General features: G+C 34.5%; 1 protein-coding gene across 3 annotated transcripts in view; it reads right to left on the minus strand.

The window, feature by feature from the left end:
* Positions 1–19,876, minus strand: part of LOC138710586 (sodium-coupled monocarboxylate transporter 1-like) — a 125,440-nt gene that overhangs the window by 18,122 nt on the left and 87,442 nt on the right. For all 3 annotated transcript variants that reach the window (XM_069841581.1, XM_069841582.1, XM_069841580.1), the window contains exons 2-6: positions 13,965–14,217; positions 8,504–8,663; positions 8,216–8,333; positions 5,497–5,564; positions 3,489–3,643 (exon numbers count right to left, since the gene is read on the minus strand). In XM_069841581.1, the coding sequence (XP_069697682.1) occupies positions 3,489–3,643; positions 5,497–5,564; positions 8,216–8,333; positions 8,504–8,663; positions 13,965–14,203 (740 nt within the window). In that variant the 5' untranslated portion in view covers positions 14,204–14,217. The remainder of the gene's footprint in view (positions 1–3,488; positions 3,644–5,496; positions 5,565–8,215; positions 8,334–8,503; positions 8,664–13,964; positions 14,218–19,876) is intronic.

Below are 19,876 nucleotides of genomic sequence, written 5' to 3' on the forward strand. Positions count from 1 at the left end.
TGTTGAATTGAATTGAATTTAAGAGGGAGAGGGCCATAAAAGCCTTAGGACCGCGACCTAAAAGATCTATTGCGCATCCCCTCATAATATCCGCTCAGTCCAATAGTTTGATGTTCTTAATGAACTGGATCAAACTACGGACTGGGACAGTTGATAGCTCATCAAGCTTTGGCAGTGTTTTCCAAAGATAAGAGCTCTTTGATGGGTGAGTGCATTGCATTCGCACAATGGATGAGCTACAGACTCATCTCCCTGTGAACAATGAGTACAGGTTGGGTTGATATTATGTCCCATCCTGTGCAGGTTCTTCTTGAGAGCAGTGTCCTGTAAGGAATACAACTGCCCAGTGGAGCTGTTTTTTGTTCAATTTTGACAGGTCACTTGACCTGTTTTTATTAAAATCTCTTATGAGGGTTTTTGAGTGTCTACAGCCCTCATTTGAATTCCAGTAGTTTTTGTGTTTCTTGAGAGCCCAGTCCCTGATAACCTTCTTTACTGGTCTCAGAGATAGTCCCAGCACAAGCTCAGTTCCTAGGAATGAGATCTCGGTTCCCTTTTTGGCAGCCTCAACTGCTCTTTCATTACCACGAATCCCTGCATGTCCTGGCAGCCATTTCAGTTGAAATGTGTTATGCTCAGCCAGTATCATGAAGGACTCGCAGCACTCCAATACCAGTTTTGACTTAACCAAGGGGACTTCAAGTGCCTTAAGTGCTGCTTGCCTATCTGAGAATATAAGAATATGTCTATGGTTATAGCCCTTTCTAATACTTTCTCTGACATTGACTGAAAGACCGTGGCATATTTACCCAAGCTAAAAGAAAGCTTGGTGTCTTTTACAAATAATCCAGCACCAGTTCCTGACTTGGTTTTGGAAAGAAATGAGTGTTAAAATAAGAATTATATACCTCCTCAGAAAAACGAAAAGTTAACATGGATATAATTTTAATGTGATCATCTGTGATAATAGAGGAAAAATCAAAGAATAAATTGGAAAAATAAACAATTTATATACCAGTAGGCCTGTATAATTTTCAGCCAAAAATCCGCAAATTTATGAAAAATGAGCGTTAAAATTAAAACTTGTATACTTCTTCCCAGAAAATCGAAAAATTAAAATGGATTTAATTTTAATATAGTAATAAGTGATGTACGGTACCACCTTAATGAGTGAAAACCAAATAATATATTAGAAAAATAAAAAATTAATCAAAATTTAAATTCAAAGGCCAATTCCGTTCTCCCTTAAGCAAGAGCTTTTGTAAGAGAATATATTCAAAAAATAATTCTGCCACATTATATTGAAAGTTACACAGTTTTAAGTATAACGCTTATACTACACTGTTAGTGCAAGATACAGTACAGTCACATGAAAAGATTTCATACAAGATATGAAGTTCTTTTAACTGACAATGTTGATTTATTTTTAGATATATATTATAAATTCCTTTAATACTGCATAAGAGACTGTGTCTAACATTTTGAGACCAATTGATTCAGACTGCAGAGAAAAGACATATTTGTTTTGAACCTCTGCCTAATTTAATGGCGAATAAGACTAAGAAACCTGTTCTGAAGTTAAAGCACCCATTGGGTCGGAAAAAAATTCAAGGAAGCACATATTTTAAAATAGTTACTAATACGTCATAGATAAATAGGTCTACAGTACTGTCAAATTAATTATTTTCCAACTGTGTAGAACAACTATCAAAGTGAAAGTTTAAATGCATGTGAAAAAATGTTCTCTCCTTCTATTTGTTATAGATAAACAGTAATGTTCACAAATATTGGAGAAAGCTCTTACCAGACCATGGTTTTAATACAAAGAAACTATAACACAGAACTTTTCTAATTTCTAAATACAAGTTCTAATTTTTATATAACTATAGCAACTGTTAATCCTCTTAAAAGTTTTCTTCATTTCTTTTTCATTTTATTCATTGCATTCCATAGATCTTACATCAGAATTGTATTGTATTGCATTGTATTTATTAACATTCCATGGTATTCATACATTGCTTTACAGCTAGAATATGGAACAAGTCAAAAAACTTAATACTATTATAAAGTCTTAATTTATAGTCACAGTCTAGATGAAATATATATACAGACGAGATTTACAATATAGTCTACTAGTACAACACATAGTTTTAGTATCAATTTCATGAAGTGTTATTGAATGTCATGAATTCACTTACAGAATAGAAGACATGAGAAATTAGGTACTTCTTTAATTTGGCCCTAAATAATCTTATGTTTTGAGTTTCATTTTTTATATCGATAGGGAGGCTATTAAAAATTTTTACTGCCATATAACGCACTCCTTTTTGATAGCATGATAGACTTGCTGATGGAGTATGAAAGTCATTTCTTTGATGTGTATTTATGCTATGAACTGTTGAATTAGTTACAAAGTTTTTACGATTACATACGAGGAAGACTATTAATGAAAAGATATACTGACAAGCCATGGGCATGTAGCTTTGAGATGTGGAACAAGTAAATAAAGTAGACTATGCACAAAAATATATTATGTCTATGTATAAATTATTGCTTAGTGGGCAGATTAATTTAATTTGCAAGCATGAACAGTCCTTCAGTTGAGTAAAAGGTTTGAATATGGAAAACTTAATTTCATTCTATTCTAAACTTTTTTCCTTCGCCCATCAAAACTTTGAGCTAACTAGGCAGCACTGGTATAATGAAGATTGCAATACAAGAATAATGAACTCATTTTTTTTTTTTTTTTGGTAACAGCTGAGAGTAACATAGGGTAAATGGAGATCTGATTTGTGTCTTGTATTAAAATTAGAAATGTTTTTATTAGTACCGTACTGAATGTATCTTGATTTTTAACATAAAATATCATCACAGAAAGGAAGAATGTACTCACAAGGGAAGATCAAGATTTCTAAATTTTGAAATATTTTTCACATGATATCATTTATGTACACTTCTCACTATTCTCACGGCTTTCTTTTGTAAAACAAAAATATTATGTTTAATATTCTGGGATTACTCATCTGAAGCTAATCCATATTTCATTATAGAATGACAATATCTAATTTCAATTAAAATAGCTGTAATTAATTGTAAGTGATCTTGGTACTGGTACTTGAAATTATACAGCATAAAAGATTATCAATATTTACTAATATATGTGTCTTAATACATAATTTTTATTCAAAATAAAAGAAAACTTCAAAAATGTAATTTTAGTAGAGCAATGTGGAGAACAATATTTAGTCAAAGGCTATGCGAATATGTAACAAACGTTTATTAATCTCTTATATTCATGTTGTACTCATCTAATAAGTAGGTAGGATTGTAGCTTCCGACCTTCAATTATATGCAAACTAAAAGTTACGGGTACAGTACGGTACAATATATCGTATTCCCTCAAAGAAACACTTTCAAAGTTCCACTTTTTGATGCAGCTAAGTAAATAAAAAGCTATTTTACATCTCAACATGTTCTAACATACTTACGTGAACAATTCAATCCTGTTGGAATCATAATTATGACCCCAGACAACAGAACTTCCACCTGCTAATTTGTTCCCCACTGTCAAGGTGATGAGAATTGAGCCTATTAGAATTCCAGCTTGGAAAGTGTCAGTTATTATGACAGCTTTCATACCACCCTGTGAATAAAAAAATAAGTTTATGGAGTAACGATAAATTATTGAAGATGGAGACCTATGCACTAAGAAAAGAAGTTATATAGGCCTATCTGTAATAATATTAAAATGAATTAAGGTACTGGTAGTTTAAGAAACTAAAGAATGAATTTGTAACATTTATAATACCAGTAACTCTCTTAAGTGTTGTGTATCATAAACAATTTTCTGAGTAAACCTACAACTTCTATACCGGTACTTAATTTAAAAATAAGAATAGGCCTACTATTACTAAACGGGAGTCAAAAATACATTACTGTAACAAAATATCAATTCGTTGGTATTGTACTGTACTTCATATAAAGAGTCAAGAGGAAAAACCTGATAAGTCACATTTTACCGGTTTTACAGGAGAGCAAATTAAAATTTTCAAGATTCTATTGTCTTGGGTTACCATTCTTCAAAGATCCCTAATCTAATCAGATTGTTATTGTCTACAATTAAATCATACAAAACTACGCTAAGTTGCCAAGTGACATCGAAAACAGAAAATCAATAATTTTGAACTGATGTTGTATCAACTACTAAGTTACTTAGTAATTATTAATTGGTGATGAGGAGATGGTATTTGGCGAGATGAGGCTAAGATTGCCTGACATTCGCATTATGGTTGGGGAAAACCTCAGAAAAAACCCTATCAGGTAATCAGCCCAAGAGGGAATCAAACCCAATCATGTTTTCCTTTGGACTCTTCATATGACGATGACGATAATAATTATTTTCATCATCATCATCGACATTATCTTCATCGTTGTCATCATCATCGTTGTTGTACCTATCATTATTTATTCGTATAGATTTCTGCCCAGTGATTGCAAGAAAAATTGGGAGAAAAATTGTGATTATTTCAAGTGACACAGTTTATATTACAAACTCAAGATATTGATGCCCTGTTTTTATTCGAAGTCCTTCAAGGTAATAATATAATCTCTAAATATTTCGTAAGTAATATTAGCTGTTGTGTTCTTACTAAACACAAGAGAAATCATAATCTTCTTCTAATCTTCGATGAATTCTAATGCATTAAAATCACCTTATCAACTTGTATGGCAATAGAATAATACATTTATCATCTCTATACAGTATAGCAATAGAATGATACATTTAACTTATAAATTTAGAATTTATATAGCGGTAATGATAAAATATTTGTCACACTTGTGAATATACTGTATCATCATCATCATCATCATCATCATCATCATCATCATCATCATCATCATCATCATAGACATCCTTGTGCTAACCTATTATTAATTGCTATCAGTAGTACACAATTTATTATTATTAAGATAATGATGATGATGATGATGACAATAATAATATAACAATAATAATAATAATAATAATAATAATATCATAATCATTATTATTATTATTACTATTATTATTATTATTATTATTATTATTATTATTATTATTATTATTATTATTATTATTATGCATGCATTTATTTCTTCACCTGACATAATTAGGAACATTAAATCCAGATGTCTGAGATGAGCAGAGCATGTAGCATGTACAGGTGAATCCAGAAATGCATACAGTGTGTTAGTTGGGAGGCCGAGATGTAGATAGGAGGATAATATTAAAATGGATTTGAGGGAGGTGGGATATGTTGATGGAGACTGGATTAATCTTGCTCAGGATAGGGACTGATGGTGGACTATGTGAGGGCGGCAATGAACCTCTGGGTTCCTTAAAAGCCATAAGTAAGTATTATTATTATTAGCCTGGAAACCCAATATTGGTTTATCAATTTTAAATTATAACAGAAATTTTTGTAAAAGATAACAAAAATAAAATAATAAACTTACCTGAGAAGCATAGAAGATGCAGACAACATAGATACACGAGACAGCTATGTAAGTATTCAGACCTGTGACTGGAAACAAAATATTGATATCAGCAACGTACAAAATCGTAACAGAAATATAACAATTTCAATATTATACGAAGAAATGTAAAATTTCATGTCAGTTTCTTTGCAACTAAATTATCAATATTAACTTCATGGTTTACAGGCAAGATCTGTTCCAATTATAGAAAAAACAGATGTCTCTCTCTCTCCCCCTCTCTTTTCACACATGTATATTTTCAAATTGGTCCCCTAACTTTTTTTTAGGAGTGTAGATATTAATTCCAATTTTGATGTGTCAAAAATTCCGTAATTTGTCGTTAGATTATTCAAAACAATCGTATTATGCACTCGATAAAAAATAAAGTCGAATGATTTTGTTCGGTTTATAATTCCTACAAAATCAGGCAGTACAAGGAAGGTCGTCGCTCATTTTCTTTAACTGTTGCAAGAAAGAACCAAGGAAATGTTAATAAACAATGACACTGCAAAACAATGTGTCCATACATTACCATGGAAATATTATTTATCTTTCTGCAACATGATTTGTAGTGCAGTTGAAATATTATCTTCATTATTACTTTTTCTCTTGTATGGAGGAAGGACCAGAAGGCTTGCACTGCAGTCTGAGGCTTATTGTGTTTACCACTTCTATTCTGTGAATGATTGGGTAGCCGAATGGCCACGCTCTTGTACAAGTAGTACAGCACGCCACACCATGTACTAAATCCAGACTATGGTATGGATGATGATATGTGTATTAATGATTGCGAATTGAGACACAACGCCGAATATGGACTCGAAGGTAAGGAAGTGTAGCTATTAATTCTAACTTTGATGTCCAAAAATTCCGTAATGTGTCGTTTTTATAGGTCATTTGTAATCTAGTGAAACCAAATACTTGTGTGTGCCATAGCATATAGTAAGAACCTTATGGTGTGGATAAGCTAGCTCGCTGGCTACAAGTAAAAGCATAGGTGGGAGGAAAGCTTCTTAGTCCACTTTCTTCTTCCTCTGACGCGCAGAAAGTTTTCACAAGATAACGAATGGCCTATAAGCACGTTACTTAATACCGATTTTTCCAATACTTCCGGATAATATTATGAAAGCGTACTTATCCTTTTCAGGAATGTATATGTTGCATGCAAATATGTTTTCAGATCACTTATTATTATTATTATTATTATTATTATTATTATTATTAATATCTGACTTTTATTCAGAATAAAGGAGTAGGCCTATCAGTAGTTTACATAGTAGGTAAGCAGAGTGAATATTTTTAGTGTGTGAATAGAATGATTATTTTAATTCATAAAATTGTGTAAAAACAATAGGCCTAAAAATAGTTTTTTTATATGTCGATATCTGTCCTCGAAAATTGTGAAAAAAATCTGGTAACCTTAGACTAAAAGCAATCTTCTTGTTGTTTTATAAATGAGTGAAGATGTCTCGCTAAATATATTGCCTCAAGGTAGTATGATGAAGAATATTTAAGGAGAAGTTACTGTGCAAATACGTATTACAATTGAATCGGTCGGAGCTAAAAGGAATTAAGTCAAAATATGAAGTTTTGGGTTATGCAACAATTTGAACAACTGATATCATATGCATCGAATGGTGGAAGAAGGAACTAATACTTTTAAATATTCTTTTGTCTTCTATAACATAAAAATATAATATTTGTGTTATTAATGGAATATTTTTTGCTTTTCCTTAAAAGTTGTCAAAAGTGACTTAAATCCTTTTAGCTCCGACCGATTCAATTATATAACAAAATAAATAAAAACAAATCCTGAAAACATCATCATCATCATCTTCCTAACAAGTATTAGGCCAAGTGACCTATTACAGTCTCAAACTAGAATTTTCAGTTCATCTCTTCTTTGGACGGCCTAATTATCCTAAAACATAATTAGTATTATACAGCATGAAATGTATTAATACTGAGTATGTCAGTTTTTATACTGTATTCTGTCAATGTAACAAATTATTCATCATAAATAACACATATTCATTAAGTGAAAATTATACTTGCTTACAAATGACTTTTAAGGAACCCGGAGGTTCATTGTCACCCTCACATAAGCCTATCCATCGGTCTCTATCCTGAGCAAGATTAAACAATCCCTAGCATGATATCCCATCTTTCTCAAATCTTATGTTGGGATTTCGCAACTAGCCCTTTTTCTACGGTGATGGGTTGTTAGCCCTTCGCCCAATTCCCAAGCTGGAGGACCACCCCTTATTGGCTGTCTGCGACTACTTATTCAATATATTCGCAGCTACCCTCCATATCTGGAGGCCATCTTCTCTATCAGCAACCTGAGGACATACCATGCTGTGCTGTGGTGATAGGGACTCACAATACACGGAAATGAAAATTATACTTCACCATTTAGCGTACATATAATTTAATTGTATACTCTCTTTAAACTGCTATACCAGTAATGTTAAATTTTTAACTACTGTATTTACTACGAGATTTGGTAGAAGTCACATTTATTTCAATCCATTTCCTGACATGTTTTTTTTTCCTATTCTTTTTCCAAACTTCCATAGAAGACATTCATTATGTATTTTGAAAGAGAGGAGAATAAAGACATTATTTACATATACCTTTAAAATGTTTATAACTGTGCACTGTTTTTTTATTTAAAAATCACAGATAAAATTCTTACCATGACTTAGTGCCAAGGCAGGTGCATATACTGCAACAGATGTATAGAGAATCATCTGTAACATGTACAAGACTGCTCCAAAGGTCCTAACAGAAGGGCTGAACCGCATTTCTAAATACTGAAAAAAAAAAGTATACAGTGTTATAACATTCAGCAATGTCATGCAGAATTACACTAAATTTTAACAGTCAGAACATACACGAGTATATTCTACATTATGCATATGTGAAAATGAACAAGAGCTTAATTTATTACTCAAAAATTAATCTTAATCGAACTATTACTAACCTCATAAGCTGAAGTAAGCTTCAATTTCCTGTACACTGGAAGATACAAGTCAGAAGTGATTGGAATCACAAGTATAAATGCAATGCAAGTCATCCAGAATTGAGTTCCATAAACATACATTTCTGCAGGGTTTCCGAGTAGCTCAATAGCTGTGATGAAACTGAAATAAATAATAATAATAATAATAATAATAATAATAATAATAATAATAATAATAATGATGATGATGATAATAATATGCGATGTATAAAAGAACTCTGGTTTAACCAAACTAAATTGCTTGTCAATATTTTCTCAATTGCTTCATCGAGTGAAACAAAATGTACGATATTTGACTTGTCACATGTGATCTATAATTAAATAAAAGCATTATTAATATTACGGTTGCTGTCATGTGCGGCCAACCTTTTAATTCTCAATTTTAATGACCATTACAAAACACACAGTGTTTTCTGCCCTTGCAGAAAGTAGAAAAAGCTTAAAGGCTAATACTGGTTCAATACTGTTTGTGAGTTATTCTGAAAAAATAGGTCACAATTTATATAAATATGTATACGAGCATATTCGTGCAGTTCATAATGAACATTTTTGGTGTTATATGTACGGAATAAATGCTCAAGTTATATTCTCAAACTGTTAAATGAAGAAATCGTTATTTTCCATGTTTACATAATTTTTTTGTACTTGTTCTCTTGAAATCACACCGAGAATTTTAACTCTTAATTCTTTATATAGTTGGTCACTATGCGTATAATGGTCAGCAGAGTAGATTATTCCGAAAACTTTGTTTTGTACAATTTCTGGGGCTTCAAGACTGATCTTGGGATGTAGCACCAGACTGGAGTAGCATACCTATCTTATGATGGAGAGAATTAATATTTTATAAATTATGACATTCTTTTTCGTTTTAAAGCTAAAAATTTGAAGGTGTCAAAGAACTGAGATATTGTTGGAGATCCTTTTTCTTTAGTTACCGGTACTTCAATATATTTATATCAGAGGAGCTTCTTGCCGAAATAAATAGATTCCTAAACATATAATATTCTCAAAAACAATCATCATTCATAGACATATTCACTAGAGAAGGATCTCTTTTTGCACTATGTAATTTTTATGAACTGTCATTTATCTGGATTTATACAAATGTGCTAAAAGTCCTTTTCAAGTAGAGTAATATGTTGGACTCTTGATACCGGTACCTTAAATGTGGGATTTTGTATTATCAGACACATATGGAGTATGGAATTGGACCAAGCATGAATCTTGAGACAAGCCTGCATGTATGTATTTATTAGTAGAGTACACTCCATCTATTGTATTTTGACAAGAAAGTTTCTCTTGTCTAAGTAACTGGAAATTAATGTTGTTAATGATTGAGAAAATATATACGGTATAATATACAATCTCAGGAAACTAGTGTCAAATGCCTTTGCTATGTCAAGAAAGGTGACTGAAATATAGGCCTACTTCTGAAAACAGATCACAACAAAAGTTAAAATACTTCCAAGAGCATTTGAATATCTTACACTTCAGAACGGCCCCGAGGTTCACTCAGCCTCCTATAAAATTGAGTACCGGGTCTTTCCCGGGGGGGTAAAAGGCGGTCAGAGCGTGGTGCCGACCACACCACCTCATTCTAATGTCGAGGTCATGGAAAGCATGGGACTCTACCTCCATGCCCCCCAAGTGCCTTCATGGCATGTTACAGGGATACCTTTACCTTTTTTACCTTTTTTACACTTTTACTACTGCTGCTACTAGTAATACATTCCGATTGAAACCTTGCGGCCAACTGATTCTCATTCCATCAAGTTTCTTTCCTTGAGGATAGATGTCTCTGCGGGCAGACTTTCGACAGAGCCAGTGAACTCTCGATTGAGATTGCTAAGAAACTAACAGGACTACCTGTATCTTGTCGGACTGCAGGCAGAGTTCTCTGACAGAGAAAAACAGTGAACTGATGGTAGTGAACTAGTGAATACGGGATAACTTACTGGTCTTTTAAAGAAAAATAATAACTTGAACAAACATTTGAAATGTCAGTGATCAATGATCAGAAATATGAATTAATACTATTTACCCGCTATTGTGTATGTGTTGTTATAAATCAAAATTCCATAATCCACACAGCATCGATATAAATGTTATAACTATTATAAGTTACTTCTTAAAAGAAGCATCAGTGAATTATATTTACAATGTTATCATAAATTTAATTGTAATTTATAAGAGAAACGGAAACGATTCAGAATTTATGTAAATTAGAAAGTGTCCTGATTTTCGCGAAATAATCGCAGTGGAGTGAATGTTGACCAATATTTCTTAATTTTATGTACTGGTACGTACATCAGCTGCCAAATATTTAAACAGAATAATAAATGATCACAAATATAACATTTTAGAATATCATCAAAAGAGTGGAATGATGTTTTAGAAGACGGATTTCCAGTTACATTCTAGTCAATAGTTACTTCTTCCAATAGCATTTCAATTAATTCTTTCTAAGCAGCGACTCGCCTAACAGTAACACAACATTCATTTCAAGCAAGGTGTGGCAATTTGATCTGTCACCCAGCTGAAAATCGAAACTGTCACTCGTTTCTCATACGTGCGAATATTGCGTAGACACAAAAAATTAAAAATAAACGAGTCATTGATCTGTGTTTTGCGAGTAATGGTAGCACTAGGCGTACAGTCTTGAGGTTGAACGTTGTTCCTCTAAATTGAAGGGAACAAAACAACTATGAGAAATACCATGAAACAAGAGAGACTTTCAGTAATGCTTTTGGTGAAAAATATTTACCATGAACATTTCCAATATCAACCAGATCGATAAACAAAGAACGTAGAATGGAGTTAATTTTCATGTAAGGATAAGGGTTCCAATCTTTCCTATTTTCTGCCTTCCTCTTAATGTCGCCTATCATCTGATATCTTCTTCTGCTCCGAACTCTTCTCCGTTCCTTCCAATGCATCCTTCGGTAGGCAGTTTCTTCTCAGTCAGTGACCCAATCAATTCCTTTTCTCTTTCTGATCAGTTTCACCATCATTCTTTCTTCAGCCACTTTTTCCAACACAACTTCATTTCTTATTCTGTCTGTCCACTTCACACGTTCCATTCTTCTCCATATCCTCTTTTCAAATGCTTCTATTCGCTTCTCTTCACTTCGATGTAATGTCCATGTTTCTGTCCCATAAAATCCCACACTCCACACAAAGCACTTCACTAATCTCTTCCTTAGTTCTTTTTCCAGAAGTCCGCAGAAGATAATCCTTTTTCTATTAAAAGCTTCCTTTGCCATTGTTATCCTCATGTTATCCAGCTCATGTTACTGCTTATAGTACATCCCAAGTATTTGAAGCTGTTCACTTGCCCTACTACCTCATTTAGAATTCGCAAATTTACTTTCTTTATTTTTCTTGTGACAATCATGCTCTTCGTCTTGTTTGCATTTATCTTCATCCCTCACAGCCGTCATTCAGCTCCAGTAGCATGTCGCTTAGTATAGTCTCCTATTCTGCTAACAACACCATATAATAATAATAATAATAATAATAATAATAATAATAATAATAATAATACTTAAAATGGCTTTTAGAAAACCCGGAGGTTCATTGCCGCCCTCACATAAGCCCACCATCGGTCCCTATCCTGAGCAAGATTAATCCAGTCCCTAGTATCATAACCCACCTCCCTCAAATCCACTTTGATATTATCCTCCCATCTACGTCTCGTCCTCCCCAAAGGTAGTAGAATAATAATAATAATAATAATAATAATAATAATAATAATAATAATGATGATGATGATGATGATGATGATGATGATGATGATGATGATGATAATAATAATAATAATAATAATAATGTCTAAATGGAAGTGCTAAGGATGACATAGAAAAGCCTAACAGATTTCACCTACCAACTTCGTCCACTCTACCCCTCAGCATTTCATAACTCCTTTCACGGAAAAAGTCTCATATCATTGCTGTTTGGAAGTGAGTATGTATGAATCTATTCGACAGCTATCAAATGAAACAAGAACATTATTTCCCTGTTCATAATCTTACTTACAAATGGCTTTTAAGGAACTCGTAGGTTCAGTTTAGCCCTCACATAAGCCCACCATCGGTCCCTATCATGAGCAAGATTAATCCAGTCCCTAGCATCATATCCCATGTTCCTCAACTCCATTAATTTTAATATTATTCTGCCACCTACGTCTCGGCCTCCCCAAAGATCTTTTTCCTCCTCACGTTTTCCAACTAACACTCTATATGCATTTCTGGATTCACTCATCTCAAACGTCCGGATTTAACGTCCCTAATTATGTTAGGTGAAGAATACAATGCGTGCGGTTCTGCGTTATGTAACTTCCTCCCTTTTCCTGTAACTTCATCCCTCTTAGCCTCAAATATTTTCCTAAGCACCTTAATCTCGAACATTCTTAACCTCTGTTTCTCTCTCAAAGTGGGAGTCCAAGTTTTACAACCATACAGAACAACCGGTAATGTAGCTTTTTATCAATTCTAACTTCCGGCTTTTTTAAAAGCAGACCGAATGATAAAAGCTTCTCAACCGAATAATGAGAGGCATTTGCCATATTTACTCGGCGTTTAATTTCCTCTCGAGTGCCATATATAATTGCTACTGTAGCTCCAAGGTATTTTAATTTCCCCACCTTTTTAAAGGATAAATTTCCAATTTTTATATTTCCACTTCGTACTATGTTCTGGTTACGAGACATAATCGTATACTTCGTTTTTTCGGGGTTTACTTCCAAATCTATCTTCTTATTTGCTTCAAGTAAAATCCCCGTGTTTTCCTAATAATTTTTTGATTTTCTCATGACATATTCACGTCATCCTCATAAACAAACAGCTGATGTAAACCCTTCAATTCCAAACGCTCTGTGTTTTTCCTGGACTTTCCTAATGACATATTTTAGAGCAGAATTAAAAAGTAAAGGTGATAGTGCATCTCTTTGCTTCATCTCGCAGTGAATTCGAAAAGCTTCAGAGAGAAACTGACCTATACGAACTCTGCTTTACGTTTCACTGAGACACATGTTCATAACTACTATCCTAAAATTCAAACTTTTTATTCGACTTTTTAGTTTTCCATAACTCAGCCTATCCTTGACTAAACTTCACAGACCACCATCTTCAGTTTCTCTTATTCAATCTCATACAGAAGGAAGGAAAAAATCGCGAGGAATGGAGAGCAGGTAGAGAAAAACGATAGGTTGCAAAGATGTAAATTTTAGAATTAAAAAGCAACGTAGAAAGACGTGACCTCTGACGACTGATTTAACACACATTTACCTAGAGACTGTTAACTTATTATGTAGAACATGTAACACAAAATGTATGTCATTTAAAATTACTTGCTAATTTATTGAATTCGATTATTTCGAGTTCAACACTCCTTGACACCATATTAATGCAGAAATGTGACTTACCTTGAAGCCAGTGACATTGCCATAGGAAATGTCCCCATTGCACTGCCTCCTAACAGAAAGTCGCTTGCTGTAGTCTGCTTCTTCCCAAAACACCCATAGAACAGGCCGATGCTGCCGGACACCACAAACATAACAGCCAGCACCAGGTAATCTGCCCAGTGGAATCTGTTGTGTTCGTTGCACTGTGCGGTGCCATTGGTGAAGTTCTCCATTAACTCTATTAACGGAGGTGAAGTCATATTAGCTCAACTTCCTGAAAAGAAATTAGTTAACATTAGAATAATTTATTTGTTAATATAGTAAATATACAACATAAGACACACAACTTTGCTTCCTCTCCGGAGAAAGCTTAGTAAGAATTTTATCGCCCTCTGGAATCTATTGCCTTCGATCTGATTTAAACCCGCGCACCTCGACAACAACGGCTAATATGGTAACCATTACACTGCCGAGGGTAATTTGTTGCTTATTGGTATTGCTATGTACAATCAGTCTGAACTAGAACTGAATGAGACCTAGTTACATTATCGTCGCATTTTTTGTGTGACTTCATTAAGACATACTGTATGTATAAAACTGGAGTAAATTCTCATACCTACTCCTTAACAAATCTGCTTTGATAAGTAAACGCTCTACTTAAGATGAAAAATCGTTAGACGAGTAATACTTTACATTATGAGTAATTACTTTTGTTTAAGTGGCCTGCCCTAGAATATGTATTCCAATATAGTTGGTACAGAAAATTTAACGTTCAATTGTTTCTGCACAACCTCTCCTTTCATTCGATTTCCCTAGAAAATATTCCGCCATCCTTTCAGCATTTTTCTTCTTGAATCGATATAAGATCAATAGTCGCATTTTGGAGTCCGGTCTTGATGTTTATACTTCCCCAAGTCGTAATATTCCGATAAAATCTGTCAGTTCATTTTTAAATTTCACTCTTCATACATTAGTCACCTACTGAGATCACTTAAAAATTGTCTACATAGCTAGTATCTGAAAAGTGAATATTCGACTCATTATACATACGAACTTTTAAGCAACTACTCCAATGAGAGTAACTATTCCCTTATTGACTATTTCCTCTTGTCAAAGCAAAGAGTAATTTCGTATTATCCATAAGAAATCGAGTAACTACTCAAGGATTTCGAGTAAAGAGTGATTACTCATCTTTATACCAACGTCTCAATGAGACGAAGTTTCTCCCACAGAAGTAATATTTGCATGCTTTCTCTAATTAGGACAATTATTCAATGAGAATAATAAATAGCTCAATACATACATGGTAATCCAGAAGGAATAGTAAATATTTAGGGGTTGGTCATAGTCTATTTTGAGTAAAGATGTTCATATAAACATGTCCAATTTTTTGTTATTTAACGACGCTGTATCAACTACTTGGTTATTTAGCATCGATGGGATTGGTGATAGCGAGATGAAGCCGAGGATTCGTCATTGATTGCCTGACACTCGCCTCACGATTAGGGAAAACCTCGGAAAATCCCAACCAGGTAATCAGCCCAAGCGGGAATCGGACCCATGCTGGAGCGCAACTCCGGATTGGCAGGCAAGCGCTTCAGTCGACCGAGCTACGCCAGTGGCTATGTCCAATTTTCAATGAATATGGAGATACTGTATACGTAACATTCAAACAGATGTAGGCTAACAGACGTTACAAATGACAAGTAGGAAAGACGAATGACTTAATTACTACATTGGTTGCTTATTTACATGGTTTCAATACAGTTCAACAGTTCAAACTAATGGTTCAAAAATTCCACCACCCACTTCAATACACTTTTTCGCTCTAGTAACAACAGCAAGTGTTGTTCTTCTGAGCTCGTATTATGAGGGTAGCAGTATTCATAATGCGAACGACCAATTCGTCCCTTGTGTTTATTTTGTTTTTGTACATTTCGCCTTTCATTCACCCCCACAGACAAAAATCTTCTGGAGTAAAGTTTGGGGAGCTTGATGGCCAATTCACGTGACCACCACAGCCGATCCATCGTTGAGGAGAATGTGAGATTTAAATGGTGTCACCTAACAGCTAAAATGCACAGAGGCTCCGTCATGCTGGAAGAATATGCCCATCCTTGTAGCCATAGGAACTACAAACAGCTGTTTTTCTACACCCATTATGGATAGTGGTTTTCAGAATATCTCAGAAGAGCGAGAACTACTATTCCTTTGTACGTAGTCATTATATTAATAGTAGTGGTGGCGGTGGCGGTGATGGTACGTATAGTGGTAACAGTACAGAGCCGTTAGTAGCGTTCGGGGCCATCAAATTCCGTTCCGTGCCTATGCTATTCCTCGCGATGCAACCGGGAAGAGGCAGTCAAAGTCGTCTCTAATAATAATAGGACGCTATGTAGCTATTTTTACTGAAATACACAATCAGATTTGAACTACTAAATACACCTCACTACTTTATCGTCGCATTCTTAGTGCGACTACAGGCTTCGCCCACAAAAATGATAGACCTACTTGTATGTCTTTTTTAAATTAGGAAAATTATTCAGAGATAAAAGTTAACCAAAGTATTGACCTATAACCCACAACATATGTACTTACCGGTATATGAAACGAAGTTTTTTTTTAATTAAATTTGATATTGGCGATATTAGTAGCAATGATGGTGGTGTAGTGGTAGCAAGGGGGTGGTGGTGTTATAACGTAGACATTTTCAATGAAATAATTATTGTTAAAGTGTGATAAAACATTATAGTGCAAATAAAATGCGTATTTAATGAGCCTAATAGTTTATTTGTACTGTACTTTTGAATTTTATTTACATAATTGAAGCCAGTTTTTAAAAACCACATCCTTAAGGGAAATCTACAGAGACAATACCGTATGGCATTTTTGGGGAATGAAATGTATATTGCTTTCCTTTTCTTTCTTTTTTTTCTGTAAATGGTTCCTAGTACCTTACGCTACATGTTTACAAAGTTTCAAGAGCTTAAGACTATTGGAAACCCTCCTAATGATGCCATAATTAAAGGTCCGAGTTTTTGAAGTGTCAACTTTAAAGTCATTTTTCTCCACTATAATATTTTGTATATTACGTTTCAGGCTGTTTCGGTCCATCTTCTTAGGCCAATTTTTCATTTTTGGTACTAGGCCATTTAGGTAAATAAGACATTTCGGTCCCACGAAATTTTTGGTACAGCATTTTCGGTAATAGGCCATTTCCGTACCACGAATTTTTTGGTACAGCATTTTCGGTAATAGGCCATTTCCGTATCACGAATTTTTTGGTACAGTATTTTCAGTAATGAGCCATTTCTGTATCACGAATTTTTTGGTAGAGCACTTCGGCCACTTGGGTCACTTTATCATCTTTGTCGTTGCTTTCTTTCAGTCATGTGCTTGATCATTGCTTTTGAAATAAATTTAATTTAAATTACATTACCTAGCAACGGGAAAAACAATTTGCAAAATACAATACAATTTCTGAGTAATAGAAGTAAAATAATTTCCTAGCAACGGAAAAAAACTATTTGCAAAGAAACGTAAAGCCTCTCCTAAACCAGGAGCAAATCGTTTCCATTATGGGAAGACATCAGGACTACAAGACCAGAGGACAGCTGGATGTTTATTTAAGGACACTCACCTACAAACTGAAGATCAATTCCAGTGAGCGTGCGGCTGATAATGATAGTGAAGAGGAAGAAACGGTATAGTACCAACTCGGAGAGTAAATTTCTGTGCAATTGCTATATAAAAATAATTATTTCTTCAATTTCATTATATTCTGAGGGTATAATGACCGAATAGGTACCAATATGCCACAATTAGGCCTACCCAGAATGTCATTATTAATATGCAGTGATCTAAAGATACCAATGACCGAAAAAGCCCAAGTGTCAGGTACCCATATATCTGTTACCTATCTATCTGTTTACCGAAAATGTGGGACCGAAACAGCCGCTAATCGAGTATTACTCTTCATACAAACCACCAATGCTTCTACAAATTTGTAGCCAAGAAGTTGACTTTTTTCTGTATGTTCAATGATTTTGTGCAGGAATTATTTTTTTCTCACTGTCCAAATTTTAAAAGAAAGAATATATTATGTGACATAAAGAAAATTAAAAAATAAATATTTCACAAATTATTTTCGACATGAATAGGCTACGTTTTTAAAATCAGATCGACATGTGAGGCAGGGTTATCCACTCCGTCCCTATAACTTCGCGACTAATAACATGATTGAAATAAATGTGGCATCGTTCGATCGGGTATACTATTACGATGGTAGGGGCCCACGGCAACTGTCGGCTATTTTGAACTTGCGCGAAAATTTCCGGGCAGCGTGCCTATATCTCGCAATTTCGATGTGCTAGTGCCCTGATTTAGGTGCCTAACGAAAGAGCTCATCTAGATCTTTCGATACGTATTGTAAAACCCACGATGGTGTTACAGAAGCAGCCACATCGATTTTTTCTGTAATGTGGGATTATTTAAAATAAAATAAATGCACAATTCTTTTCCTAATATTGAAGTGATACTGTACCGTATAAAAATATTCAGACTGATTGAATGAAATTTATATGAGAAGAATTTTCAGTATTCGGCCCCTTTAAAAAAATTGAATAATTGAAAAAATCATTGTAAGATGAAAGTTAATTTTTTTTCATCTTCCTTAGGTTGCAAAGATAGGCTATATAAGTGAATGAAAAATGAAAGCTGTATCTTTAAAAAATGCAGAAAATTACATGTTCTCCATAGTCCTTTCTTTGACCTCCACTTGCAGTGCAATGCAGAGGTCGCTTCTGGAAACTCATCTTTCTTGTCCATATTACACGTCACACAGTCTATCGCTTCGGGCGAAAAGCCGCACAACCGAGTTGCCGCTCCAAGAGTAAACGTCATATGAGAGAAAACTTGGCATCTTTTCGTTCTGTTCGAGCCGTGAGCAGAATGTTCATGGTCCTCCGCGACTAGGAAATTCTTGATCGGAGTAACTCAAACAGAAACATCTGCTTGAGTTTCATGTTTCGCTGGACCACGAGTCAACTTGCCAGACTGGTAGTCTGGTTCGAATCGGTTATTTCAGGTAGCCACCTCTCGCCCTGATGACGCAATAGGGAGCGCCCTACTCGTCAGTCGTGGACCAATTCCCACTTCATAAAGCGCTCTCTTCACGTAGCGAACACTTCGGCTGAGTTTCTCCATAAATTTCAATTACGCAGGCCAATATTAAGCTTAATTTGTCTCTGAAACCTGGCAAGTAGTCCTACTTGTACAGAATATCATCCAAATCTGAGTTCCAAGGCACAGACTACATCAGAATGAACAGGCTAGTCAATATTCATTCATCGTTTTCTGTTAAGACAAGTTTTTCACTGAAAACTTAGCATTCTCTAATCTTCCGTCTTTTCCGCCTTCCTCTTCATACGGTCCATGTAGGCTATCTCATGTTGTCTGTAATCTAATCTCTTCTTCTGTCCCGAAGTTTTCTCCCGTTCGCCATTCTTCTGTAGCCAGTGAGCCAGCCAATTCCTTTTTCACTTCCTGATTAGTTCAATTATTATTTTTTCTTCTCTCACACTTTCCAGCACAGGTTTATTTCACACGCTCTGTTCTTCTCCATATCCACATTTAAAATAATTTTTTTTTTCGCTTCGTCGTAATGTCCATGTTTCTGCCCCATGCAATGCCACACTCCACACAAAGCACTTCACTAGTCTCTTCCTTAGTACCTTTGCAAAAGTTTGCAGAAGATGCTCCTTTTTCTATTAAAAGTTTTCTTTGATATTGATGTCCTCCTTTTGATTTCCTGGTAGCAGCTCATGTTACTATTTATAGTACATTCCAAGTAATTGAAGCTGTCCACTTTTTCTACTGTCTCAACATATAAATAAGAGATTGTTGATCCATGTTTAAAAAAGGAATAAAAAGAA

Source organism: Periplaneta americana, chromosome 12, assembly GCF_040183065.1.
Source record: "Periplaneta americana isolate PAMFEO1 chromosome 12, P.americana_PAMFEO1_priV1, whole genome shotgun sequence".
In the NCBI taxonomy this organism is placed as follows: domain Eukaryota; kingdom Metazoa; phylum Arthropoda; class Insecta; order Blattodea; family Blattidae; genus Periplaneta; species Periplaneta americana.